The 13,485-nt window shown below is 45.0% G+C and overlaps 1 protein-coding gene across 3 annotated transcripts in view; it reads left to right on the top strand.

Moving 5' to 3' along the window:
• The window catches only part of GAB3 (GRB2 associated binding protein 3), a 64,907-nt gene extending 56,836 nt beyond the window's left edge, over positions 1-8,071 (top strand). For 2 of the 3 annotated variants that reach the window (XM_041485315.1, XM_041485316.1), the window contains exons 8-10: positions 1,225-1,327; positions 2,553-2,666; positions 3,666-8,071. In XM_041485315.1, the coding sequence (XP_041341249.1) occupies positions 1,225-1,327; positions 2,553-2,666; positions 3,666-3,782 (334 nt within the window). In that variant the 3' untranslated portion in view covers positions 3,783-8,071. Of the gene's footprint in view, positions 1-1,224; positions 1,328-2,552; positions 2,667-3,665 lie in introns of those variants that run through there. The other variant, XM_041485317.1, reaches the window with a different exon arrangement.
• The last annotated feature ends 5,414 nt before the right edge of the window (positions 8,072-13,485 follow it).

Consider the following 13,485-nt stretch of genomic DNA (forward strand, 5'->3'; position numbering starts at 1 on the left):
GTAGAATTCTTCAGTGCCACACAGCAGTCCAGACTTGAACTTTTGGCATGACCGTTTGTCACCAGAAATTGGTTGTTGGTAAAACAAATGCTTTTGAACCCAAAGCCCAGGTATTATGAGCAGGTGATACTGCTGGGCTCCAAGGGCAGCAGAAGACTCATCTTCAAGGGAGCTTGTGAGCAGGGGAGGACTTTAGCCTGCTGGCTGGGGGGGGTCTTGGCACAGAAAAAAAAAAAGGCAGCTGTGCTGAAGTGTGCATGCAAAAGCCAGAAATTCCGTTCAACCTCCTCTGCACACCCTGGGCACTCCAGAAAATGTGGGGTTTTGCTGGCATGAGTGCCAGACAGGGCATTTCCACTCCCCCATTTCAGACTGTCATGTGAAGGGCAAAAGAGACACAAGATGAGCAGTTTCTCATTTGCAGAGCCCTCTCTCACATCCAGTTCAAGGCTGGTTAAGCCCCTTGGCACTGACTGTTAGGGAAAGGCAATTCCCTGCCTCCCAAGCACCCCTGCCAGAGCACTGAAGTTAATCAGTGCTGACACAGTGCAGAGTCCTGAAGGATAATTAGCTTAGAGTGAGTTTGCATGTTTTACACTAACAAAAATAAAAAAGAAGTTGTGCCTGAAACTAATACAGCAAAAGGAATTATGCTATTCATGCACAGAAGCCATCTAATTTCCTATTAACCAAGCCCATTGTGCTTGCCCGTGGTAATTTATTCACCATGCACCTCTGAGTGTTGTGTTCATGGGAGAGATTTCCTTGTGCAAGAGCTGAGTCACAGCCATCTCCACAGCACGGGTGGCAGGTGATGACACTGTGTGCAAAGCCAGACCGAGTTCCTTTGCATGTACCTCCAGCAGCTGATTAATTCACATCAGTCTCCAAAATGTGGATACCTGCACAGCCAAGTAACTACCCCCATTATTACCCAAATGAATGATAGCTCTGTGCCCCTTGGTAGAGAATTGCTTCAATGTTTTACAGTTTCTGTTGTACCAGATAGCAAACTTTCATAAATCCCGGAGAAAAAAATCAACAAAATCAGTCAGCAATATAGCACACTATTTCTAGAACTAAGGAGTGGCTTTGGACATCCTCTCTGTAAAGGCTGCAGCCTTAGTGTGAGTTTATTCACCATATGGACTGTGTCAGGCTTTGGCTTCATTTCAGTGCATCTGTAAGATGCTTCCTTAACCTCTCCTGTGTTTTTCTTCATAGCAATCGAATGAGCTTTATCTCACCAGAAAGAGACAGTATTAATTCAGCAAGAATATTTGCCAATTCAGTTTCCGGAGAAGAGGAAGAAAGTTACATTCATATGGTAATGTCATTTTCACACAGCCATCCTTTGCTTTATTCTGCTCTGTTACATTGATGGAGAATGCAGAAGTTTGTTTTCTAAGGAAAAAAACGTTGAGGAGGTTTGTCCTTTGCCTTCTGGTTTGTTTCTTTTTTTTTTTCAAATGATGAAATGGTTTTAAACCAAAGACACTGGGACCAATTTACAGAGAGATAAGGGAAGCCCTTTTCCTGCTCTGCAGAACTCAGCTGTTCGCCCACGAATGTTGCTGAACAGTTCCAAGAGATCACAGGGATCAGCCATATTTACATGAGAACTCATTAAGACAAAAGAAAATTAAATCTTTTCACCTTTTAAAAGTGTGCCTTGCAAAATCTCCTAGGAAATAACAGAAAGCCGTTAGTGCACTTCCTAAAGAAACACACCAAATATTGTCCAGAAACAGAACTCCTATTAAAGTCTCATTGCTTCTGCTTTGGCTGGTGGCACTAACCCCACTTCCCATCCCATGAAAGAAGAACATCTGGCTTTGTGGCTTCCTTTTTTTCATTTGCTCTTTAACCATATCTTGCAAAAGACCAGAATCTTGTTTTACTTTGAATTTTAGGTGGAAATGGATCTCAAATCCATTCATCTGAGCCAATGTCTACAGATCTGCTCTATAGCCAAAGCCCAGTACCAATAGCTATAAAAATATATTGCAAAACTGACCACAGTCTCCATGAACCATAGTTTCAAATTTTAACCCACATCTCTTCCAGACTGAAATCTGCTCAAGAGGGCAGTTCCAGTTGTAACCATTCCCTGTTTGGTTTTTCTAGTCTAGGAAAAGCTGACATATGTTTGTGGTTATTTGTGATTTTTATGAGAATAATTTTCACAATTTCTTCAAATTCACTGAATGATGATGTTTTAAGTGGGCACCCTGCAAATCTGAGTGTTCTGAGGGCTTGGAGAAGCTGGGCACAAGTCCTTGATAAAATTGAGTATAAATCAGTCTGTTTTGTTTGTTTTGCCAGAATTATCAGAAGAAAAAGGGTCTCATGGTTTCTTTATGCTATCCCACAATTATCAGTGTTGTGCTGTGGTTAGTAACCAAATGCACCCTTGGCTTAGAAAATTATGTGTGCCCTGACTGTTCTCATTCACATTCTGACAGGCAAATCTCCCAACTCCCAGTTGTGATCCTGTTTCCTTCTAGGATCATGTTTTTAGAGCATTAAAAGTTTTTCTTCTTTCCTGACAGGAACACAGACAGGCCACCTCTCCATACAGTGGTGCTTTTCCATGGACCAGGAAATCTAACCTTGATTACTTAGCACTGGATTTTAACTCTGCTTCCCCATCCCCTGTGCAGAAGGTACGAGTCATCTGAAAAACCCTGCAGCCTCCTGCCTTATTGTCTGCTGGGAGGAAATCCACACCCAGGGTTGCATTCTGCTAGGTGCCCTGAGTGCCATGCTGAAGCCAGTCGTGTTTCCAGCTGACTGTATTTGTGTCAGGCCCAAGACTGATAAGATAAAAGCATGATGAGGGTGCTGACAAGATGTCTTTAGTGTGGCTCATAGGGATGCTGCTAACATGAGCTTGGCACAGGGTATGAGACTGCTCTGGGAAGTGTAGCCATGAGGGCTTGTGGGCAAGCTTGCAGGATCTCTGCATGCTCCTTCATTTTCATCAAGTCTCCACAAAGCCTTTCCTGCTAGTTTTCCCAAAAATCTCTTTGCAGTAACAAGTTTGCAGCCCATGATAAATTCACGGGGTAAAACTTTACCATCTCTTATAATCTGGCAAAATGTGCATCTTTATTCTTGCACCATCAAAACCATTTCAATTTATTTTGCAATGCTGAGAAAATACATTCCTTGTTCCAAAGAACTTCTAACCTGCCCAGGTGGTGGGTAGGTACCACTGCAAAGCAATGAACTGTCGTTAGTTTGGATCATTTTATGTCCTTGTATATAATTTTCCCCATCAGCCAATACTCCCAGATGCAAAAGACTCAAGACTCTTAAGCTTTCTTATTTAAACCCTCCCTGTATGTAAAATCAGTTAGGTTATCCCTGCAGCAGGATCACTCAGATGAGGAGAGAATGATTATCTGCATGGAAATAGCCAGTACAGCATGTTTCCCTTGCTTGCTGTGCTGGGCTGAGTGACAGGGTGACAGATGGATAATTATAGCTAAAGCAGGCTGTAAAGCAATGCTTTTGTCAGCTGATGTCACTGTGAGCTTCAAGGTGAAGTGAAGCAATCAAGGAACGAGGGAAAGGGAAAACAGAAAATCTAGCTAAGTTTTATTAGCACCCCTTTTCAACCTGAAAATTAAAACATTGTTTCTTTCCTCTCTGTCCCACAGAAACCTTTTCTGTCTGAGGAACAGAGAGTGGACTATGTCCAGGTTGATGAACAGAAGACTCAAGCTTTACAGAACACTAAGCAGGAATGGACAGATGAAAGACAATCAAAAGTATAAAGGAAGAAGATTTGGGATCTGGAGGGGTTTATTTTTGCACTGGAACCACAATGTTAATGAAGCAGCTATCACAGTAGAGCTCAAAGGCAGAGAGAGTTCTAAGATGCTTTCAGTCTGTGGAGGCATTTTTACTGGAATCCTTTGATTTCAGCTGGAAGAAGTACGTTGAGTGAGTGAGTGGTTCACTGATGACTAAAGTAATGCATTAGCCTTTTTACTGCCCTTACCAGTATGCTCCATGGTACCATTTTCTGGCATGATTCTGCAACGAGTCATACACTTAACGTTAACAAATCCACTACAAGTTGTATTAATCTAGTTCATCCTGCCTTCTCCTTCTGTTGCATAATTCCTAGTTGCTAAAGCTATTTTTTGATATTCCTACAAATGCTGCAGGTGCTCGGAGTGCTTTTATGGCCACAGGCATCTGACAGGTTTTGGTGACTAATCAACTAAGGGCTAAAATACTGAAACAATAATAAGAACTTTTTGAATATATAGTGCTTAAGCAAAGAGAATTTTGAAAAATATTTTCCCCCTGGGTTTAAAAGGTCTGGCTGTGAGCTGATGCTGTCAGAACTCAAAAGAAGGACTACATGCCCATGTGACTGGAATGCATGGTCTTTGACCCTCTGGATGATGGTCATTGTATTCAGCTTCTTCCCTCCATTGTGGCTCGTACATGTCACTTTTCTGTCTGATTCCTACTGATGTTTTCTCCCCTGTCTTGGAAAGTGTCTTCGGCACAGCACAGCTGCTCTTCTCGTAGGAGGCTGCAGCCACACAGCTCTTGGCTGGCCAAAAAATAGAAAGGGAAGCTGTGAGCCTGTTTCTGCAAGCCTTAAGAGAACTGGCAGAGGATCAAGACTGCTTTCATCTGAACAGCAGAAGGAATGCCATTGGAATGCTGGTAGCAGTCGTCAATCTGATTGTTTCACTCGACCCACCCCAAAATAAAAAAGAGCATTAGGAAGTGCAGCGTGCTCTGAGAGGCCAGGAGCCTGCCAAAACAGGACAACAATGTGCTCACACAGCATGAGGACCTCTGGGCTCAGGAAGTTTATCTACCTTGGGACTTGTTACAGGCACTATCTCAGGATGACATGTGTGTATAGTTTATAAGATATTTAACTTTAAACACTTGGCTGTGGTCTTTATTTTACAGTGGCACACAGCCACTTGACTCATGGAAGTGGGCAGTGATGCTGAGTGACCCACACTGGATTTGGTCTCACAGGCTTTGCTCCTGTAGGTGAGTCCCAGTAGCCATAAGAGGTCTGATCCTGTCAACATGGACAGACAGACAGGACCCTTACAAAAGATTTCTTCTCTGACAGTGCCAATTCGCTGGCCTCCCTTCATGTGCCTCTTGTTACCACGTTGCATTGCTGTAACCTGACATCCTGAAAATTCTAATCTACCAAACAGAGGTCATAGAAATGCCATTGCAGAAACCACTGGCATGTCAAGGCTCCTGCTCAGCTTGTTCCTTACGCCCTGTGTGCTCCAGTCATTCAGGCACTCTGGGAGGCCATCGCACATCCCGTGGGAGAGGCAGCATACCTGACAGAAACACAGTTTTCCTCCTACCTCAAGAGAGCTGAAGGGCTTGCAAGTCTCAGTGCTTCTTTAGCCCAGTCCCTGGGGATCTGTGGTGACCAGGATCTCACTAGGTTACCCTGCAAGAACAAGGTTCACCAGCGCCTTCACTGACTGGGGCAAACTGGGCACCCAGGCCTGCAGGTGTGAAGTGTCCTGGACTAGAGCTGCTTGGAAATCTGGGGTTAGTCCTGCAGATAGCTGACCTGCTGTTCCCTCCTGCCCTGCTCCTCCTCCCCTCACCAAAGCTCTCAAATGAAAGTTGATGTTCATAAAAATTTTGAAAATAATTCCAACTTTTCCACATACATCTTGTCTGTCTGATGTGAAATTTAGTTTGTTAAAACCCAGCTGTTTTGTCCTCTAACTGACTTAGCAGAGCTAGGAGCACCCATGCCCTGGGAGTGATACTGTGACAGGGGTAGGGCAACGTGGGGAGAGGCAATGGAGATCTGCACCTGCACAGGGGTGTCATGGAAGAAGAAGCAAGAAGAAGAGCCACAGATACTGAGACTTTGCCTTTCTGCTCAAATGAATTGCCTTTCTTTCAAAGTGTGCAAATAACACGTGTCACTGTATGTGCTGATGTACTGAAAGGGTTAAAAGACCAGCTAAAAGGCATTTTAAATTACAGACAGACAACCTCCACAAAGGGTGAGTGAAGTTATGTTCTGCTACTGCAGATCCCAGATTGAGGAGCGATGGCAGAGCAGCCTCTGATGAGGATCAGAATCACACACAGATCAGCTCGTGTTTGACTGGAGTGTTTCCTTTCATGCTGTCAGAAAATCTTCTGAAGTGGAAAAACACCAAGTTATTGGAGACAACTGACTCACTTGTTATTCTAGTTTATTGTAAAAATATTTAAACTTCAACAAACCTGGCTAACAGATCATTCAGAAGTTTAGAGAAGAAAGAGCTGTATCTGGATTTTTACTCCCCTAAAAGGACATAAGCATATAGCTTGGCAGGGACTGTCCTTAGAGGAGAATGGCCCCTTTCAACTTCCCATGTCCCCTGCTTGCCCTCACAACATTCTTATCTTGATCAAATGCTGCTCACTGGTTTCTAACTTTTACTTTCAACTTAGAGCTAAGTTTGAGGGTTTATTCTGATTTTTCATGTAATGTCCTTTTTTACCAGCTGCTCCAGGGCCCATGACATACATTCTTGTGCAGGTACAACCCATGAAACAGGAGCAATTAAAAAATACTGGGGAAAAAATTTAAAAGCAGAGCAGTTCTTCTCAAAGGCTTTTTTTTCTTTTGTTTTGGTCAAATTCCACAATACTTCAAAGAGGGTTAAGAGGAGCAGGATGGTGGGAGGATGGCAAAGCCAAATCTGCTGTGGCCACCTCAGCACTAAGGATTTGGGTGTGATGGGAGCTGCAGCAGCCACGAGTGACAAACCTGTGGGCCAGTACCCATAGAGCAAACTGCTGGGAGTGGAGGAGTGTTACAGAGCAAAAAGGAGTTGCTGTTCAGTTAAGTCTGTTCTTGTCCTAATCCCATGGCCAAGAAGGAAAATAAACATGAAAACTGAGTCAGCTTTTGACAGTGTCATGTCTGAAAATACAGCTCAGGCCAGAGCCCTCAGCTAGTACTGGCTCTGGGGCCAGCCAGGCGCACTCCTGATAGTGTCCTCTTTTTGCCATGGGTCTCTTACTTGCATATATTTTTTCCAAAAGTGTGAGAGCTGATGCAGGGAGATGCTCTGCACCTAAATGAGCACAGAGTGGCCAGTGGTCCTTAACAAACTCTGCTGAGGGAATTGGCATTGCCCAGCCCAGGTATTGTAGTGCCTTCTCCAGCACTGCTGGGGCCTCTCATTAAAAATAGGGAGAGCACTAAATGAGCAGAACTGTTTTAGTTTAATTGGAAATGTCACCTTGTGGAGTTTTTGGATGAAGCTTGGTTGCAGGATGACTTCGAAAACAACCAAGCTCAATGTTTTGAGTCCTGTGGTTATTGTTGGGGCCATCAGCTGGGTCCCCCACTGATGTGTTTGATATGGCCTTACTCTCTCCTTCAATGACTGCACGTTTGACCAAGGCATAGCAGGCCCACATCTCATTTGCTGTTTGGACTAAACTACATTTCACATTTATAATTCCTTTATGCCAGGAGGCAGCATTAATTTCCTTACTGGCAGAAATGAACATTTAACCTGAGAAATGCCAGCAGCCATGTAACTGGAGCAAGGTGTTTTCAGCCAGCTCACTTTGCCAGTGGTAGCACCTGCTTTCTTGTCACTAACTACATCCTAGATGTAGATTTTGGAGTTGCATTCACTTGCAGTAATTCAGAAGTTCAGTAATTCAAAGACCATCTGATGCTGTGATGAGAACAAAGTACAGGGCAATGCCTTCCCTTTGTCCCCGTGTTCCGCAAAACTTGCTCAGGTTTAAAAAAAGTGAAAGCCACCAAAATAGCAGACATTTGCCATGTCAAAGCCAGGATATTTTTTGTTTTCAAATAAAAATAAACTTTTTCTTGTGCAAATGAAGCATTATACATTTTTTTTGTATTTGTAAATCTGTGGGGAAGCATTAAAGAGTCATCTCTGTTACGAAGGGACAAATCATTGCTAGAGAGAAGGGGTTCGCCTTCCTCATGTTTCATTGTAATGTTTGGTGTATATATTTGCACATTAAACTGTATCTTTTTTCTAATAAATTAATATAAAAGGTAGCTGTGATCTTTAATTATTTTGATAAGTGAAGGTGCTCATGGGATAAGCTCCCACATCTTTCATTTAATGCTTTTTCCATTTTAAAATTCTCTTATTAGGCAGTGTCTTTTTCATAAAAAATATTTGGATGCAAGTTCAAGCAAATTTGGAAACAAATGTCATATGCCTGTGTATCAGGGAGATTATTTGCAGAATAACAAAGAACTGTGAAGACTCATGTCTGTGTCCTCCTGGGTCAGGGTGAGCTGCAGTCCCCCAGTCGCAGCCACAGCTCCTGCTGCCACAGCCAAGGGGCAGGAAGGGGACACAGCTCCTGACCAACCATGTAGAGCATAAGCACAAATTTATTCAGCACTCGCTCTGGACTTGGATACAAAAGCTAGTTGTTATTTAACCTGGAATTTTAATTGCTCTGTGCTGAGCAGTGGAGTTGCTGGTAATACAATTTCCACATGCAGCAAGCTAGGGATGTGGGATCCTTTCAATGTGCACATCTTGGGATTTGGAAGATGAAACAAGGCAGTCCATGGGGGCAGAGCTGAGCAAGCCTTGCTGCTAACAAGCCAGGAAGTTTGGAAATGGTTTATTTATTGCTTCAGGCGAGTGCCACTTTTGGATCTGCATGCTTTGCAATCTGGCTGGAGAGGCACCGTGGTGGATGGAGGGAGGCGTAGTGCTTAGAGAGCCCCTGATGGAAACTTGGCTGCACAGCTCAAGACACAGACACGTGTGGCTTCGATAAGCCTTTGCCTGCAGGCTTGATAGAAGGGAACTCCGTGACATTTTGTGTTTGGTCTTCACGGGAGGGCAGGTCAGACAAATGAAAGGTCAGATAAAGTCTGACTGACGGCTCACAGCTCTTTGTGTGCTCTGCCCAGCAGAAATGGCAACAGCCCTTTGACAGAGAGCACTTCCCAGAAAAGAGACCTCCCTCAGCTGCCCCTCCTCCAGAGCCTGGGAGGGAAACAACTGTGCCAAAAAACAGCTGTATCAGCCCTGCCACCATGGAGTGAGCCAGGAAGCTCTCGAACTGCTCACACCTCTGTGCAAAATACTTAAGGGATTGGATAATAATAACAACAATAATGTGAAAAAATTGACTGCAAAATGTCTGGATATGTGAGCACTTGGCTCTATAGAGGCTGGCCTCTCTAGGTACATCTGCAATTTCAAACCACATCAAATACTTCCCCGAAGCAAAAAGCCACAGAGCAGCCAGCCACGTGGCAAAACCAGGTTATCTTCATGGGATGTGAAAACAAACCTCTCCAAAAAGGCAGTAATTCCTATCATAGAATCATGGAATACACCTTGAGTTGGAAAAGACCCACAACAAACACTGCAGTCCAACTGCAGGTCCTGCACAGCACAGCCCAAGGATCACATCATGTACCTGAGAGCATTGTCCAAACTCTTCTTGAGCTCTGGCAGGCTCAGTACTGTGACCACTTCCTTACAGAGGCTGTTCCAGTGCTCACCCTCTGACGGTGAGGAACCTTTTTCTCATATCCAGCCTCTCAGCCCAGCACTTTTTTGTCTCCTCAACTCTTCTGGTTAAAGTGCAATTGCTTTGGTCTTTTTTAGCCAGAGCTGCTCAGGAGAGCATCTGCCCTAGAAACAGGCATTCCTTCATAGTCTTGGGCTCTGCATCAACTCAACACAACAGTGGTGATATCTCATTTCTCTCCAGGACATCTCCAAGAGTTTTGGCAACAGAGCCATACTTTACTTCCCATTATTCATGTGGCTTTTGCAGGACAGTGACTTCCCCCAGGCCAGTGGCAGTAACAGAAACAACACTGAATTTGTGGGGTCTTAGTCCTGCACTTCTGCTAGCAACTTATGCAGGCTTCACACTGTGTTTTGACAGGTCTTAAGATCTGCATTTCCCCATCAAACAGCATCTAAAACTCCTCTTCCAGTTGTTTAGGGCAGAGAGTGCAGAGGGACTCAGCTATTGGGTTATACATATTTATGGGAGCACTCTGGGAGCCAGGGGTGTCACATCCAGCAAACAAAGGATGCACTGGCAGGGGCTCAGCCCGTTCCCACCTGGGGAGATGATCCCAGGCCCTGTTGTAATGCAGGAGTGAGCAGGGAGCAACCCAACCTTTCATTCACTGTCCTGTTTTGTTCTGCTTTGATTTTCCTTTCACATCTGATTTTAGCATAAGCTCATTGTTAAACAGCCCCAAGGTCCTGCTCTGACAGCTTTGGGATCTTGGCATATCCATCACTGTGTAAGAGCCTGAACAGCCCTTGCTCTCTGGTGGGCCTTAAAGCTTTGAGCAATTTGAGGGGGTGTTTTCATAGCATGTGTTTGTGGTGGTTGTTGCAGTTCAGTTTGCTCCTTCGTTCAAAAATTCCACTCTTTGTCAGGAGCTCAGCTTCTTGGAATTGCCTCTGACTGCTGCTATCTTCACATGGCTGGGTTTGCTGCTGCTGCTGTCATTTCTTAGATCCCTCCCAGCATGAGCAGCATGGGGGTGACCTGCTCTGTATTTTCCCCCAGAAGGGAAAAACCACAGACCCCTCCCATGAAGCATCCTTTCTGCCACCTGTTCCAGGACACTGTCACTCTGCCAGCATCTTGGTTTTCTCTGGGAAGCCACAGAGTGTTTTGTAGAGTTACACAACAGTGAAAAGGACAAGACATCAAATAGAGGCAGCACTGGCAGGTGTCTGCAAGCACTTGAGGAGGTGCCAGAAGGCAAACAGAGCTTTTCCCTTTAAATTTCCAGATCAAAATTCAGGACAAGCTTTAAATGCAACCAAGACAAACAGAGCTTTTCCCTTTAAATTTCCAGATCAAAATTCAGGACAAGCTTTAAATGCAACCTTTTATACAGCCAGAAAGTGAGAGCTCCTCTACAGAAAGACATGGAGGATTGAGCAACACAGGAATTCATTAAATTCCTGAGGTCTCCATAACTCTTCCATGTCTCTGTTTAGCATTAATGTGGCTTTCAGGAAGCAGCCAGGCTTATCAGGCAAAGGGAGACAAAGTTTCCAGAAGGAATCCTAGCAGGGTTTGTGTGCCCCTGCTGCAGTGGCATCCAGCTGAGATCCCTGCCAGCAGCCCCAGTTTGACACCGAGCTGTCCCCTGCACCCTGAGCTGCCAGGGCTGGGGACAGGCTGTGCCCAGGGGGGCTCCAGGCACAGACCGACCCTCTCCTGCCTCCTGCTGCTGCTGCTTCCCCTGACAAGCAGCCTCATCCCCACAGGGCTGTGCCCAGGCCCCTTGGGGCCCCAAAAATCCAGAGGCTGAGAGATTTGCCCTTGGCCATAGGAGCAGGTGACTCAATCAGTCGCATCTTGGGGTATGTTCATTTAGACTATGAACAATTTATTTTAAAGCACTGAGCAAGCCCAGTGTACTGACCCTGGCAAATGAAGTTCCCCCAAAATGGTAAGGGCTTCCCAGAAGAAAATTTATCTGGATTTTGGTGTGAATTTCATCCATGAAGATGAGGCAGGCAGCAGGACAGCAAGGCAGGCTGTTTACAGTTCAAAACAAGAGATGTCTTTTTAAAAGTGTTTTTAAAATAAAAAATAGAAGATTCATCATTTCTTTGGTTTAACTTCCTCCACAGTTAGTCAGAGATCATCAGGAAATGGCACCGAAGGAAATCCGTCCCGTTCTGCCTGGTCAGCACAAGGAATGTGCTCACCCCAGGACAGTGGCAGGGGGGCTCTGCCTCTCCAGAGCTGAGCAAAGCACCAGAGACAGCTCAAGAGTGAACTTGCATGACGTGCAAAGACGAAATGACAGGGAGAAAAAACAAAGATGGATTTCCACAATCAGCATACCCAGAATCTGACTTGTGCACCAAATGAAAATTTGGAATAGCCAGAAACGTCAGTAATTCTTTTTTCCATGTTTATATATGGGGGAAAACAAAAACAAAAACAAAACCACAAACAAACAAACATACAACCAACAACTACAAACTACACACTTTACCATCCATACACCTCTTCAGACTTTTCTCTAAGCAGCTCTGAATGTTAAATGATACCCAAGACTCAAGAAATAGATTTATTTCTACTGCAGACCTGCCTATCTCTCTGTGCTCCTCTCACCAGTGACCTCACCATTAATCCTTCCACAATCCACAGCTGGACTGGAAAGTGTTTGAATGTACTTTTTTACCTTCAGCCTCCGGATCAAGTTGGGAGGAAAAGGTGTTTTGGTGTTATTCCATCAGCTTTGGTTACCTGTACATTTGTGGCTGCAGAGATGTGTAAGTGAAAACACCATCCTTTTCCATTGGCAATGTAATGTTAATCCTCCTAAAGAGCTCTTGCTAACTCTGCTGACCACAGTTCAGTGGAAGAAACAGAGGGAGGAGCACATAAAGCGGCTGGTCTGTTCTGGGAGGAGATGAGAAACGTGCAGGAGCTGGGGTGAAGAGAAGAGCAGCTGTATCCATGAGGTTTATTTCCACCCTGCAGGGGAAACATTGCATAGAAAAGGTTGAGTCAGTGAAAACCCCCAAATCTCATTTTTACAGGTTAGTACAAAGCCTGTATCTTTTCTAGAAAGAGATCACAGAATCACAGAATAAGCTGAGTTGGAAGGGACCACAAGGATCACTGAGTCCAGCTTCTGTCCCTGCCCAAGACCATCCCCACAAGTCACACCATGTGTCTGAGGGCATTGCCCACGTTTCTGGTTAGAACTGTGCCTGCACTATGTCATTGGACCATCCCCACGAGTCACACCATGTGTCTGAGGGCATTGCCCACGTTTCTGGTTAGAACTGTGCCTGCACTATGTCATTCCATAGCAGTGATTTGGCTCTTCCACCACTCTTCAGCTCTCTCACTTGTGCTGTCCCTGAGGAGACAGACACTGCCAGGCTCACCCTCATGGCCTCTTTGGTGTCACAGAGATCAGAGCCTGACCCATGCTGGCAGATCTCCAGGCTGCTCCAAAACACATACAGAAAATACTCTCTACAGACAGAAAATCAGGTGTGTCCCAGCCTCTATCCAAAGTGTACACTCAGAAAGGGAAAATAGTTCTGAAATGCATCTTGTGTTTATCAGGATTATTTTTGCTATGGTGCCTTTGATCTGCTTCCCAGGGAAGCAGCAGGTTCAAGGAGCTCTGTGGCATAAGGAAACCCCTGAGGTTCCTCTGCCAGGGCATGGAGCCTGGCTGTGGGAACAGCTCTGTGTGTGCCCACCAGGCTCCAGCATGGGGAATTGGCTTTGCTTGTGTAGAAGCCTTGTGCAAGCTCCTTTTGCTCTGCGGATCTAGAGGAAAACACACCCAGCTGCTTGCACCCTGGGGAAAGTCTCAGTCCTGGGGGAGGGAAACCTGCAGCCACAAGAGGAGGCAGAAAAAAATCATATCCCACCAGAAGCCTTGCCTACAAGAACTGTTTGTACCTGGGGGAGGGAAAC

Source organism: Pyrgilauda ruficollis, unplaced genomic scaffold (genome assembly GCF_017590135.1).
Source record: "Pyrgilauda ruficollis isolate IOZ18807 unplaced genomic scaffold, ASM1759013v1 scaffold7, whole genome shotgun sequence".
Taxonomy (NCBI): Eukaryota; Metazoa; Chordata; class Aves; order Passeriformes; family Passeridae; genus Pyrgilauda; species Pyrgilauda ruficollis.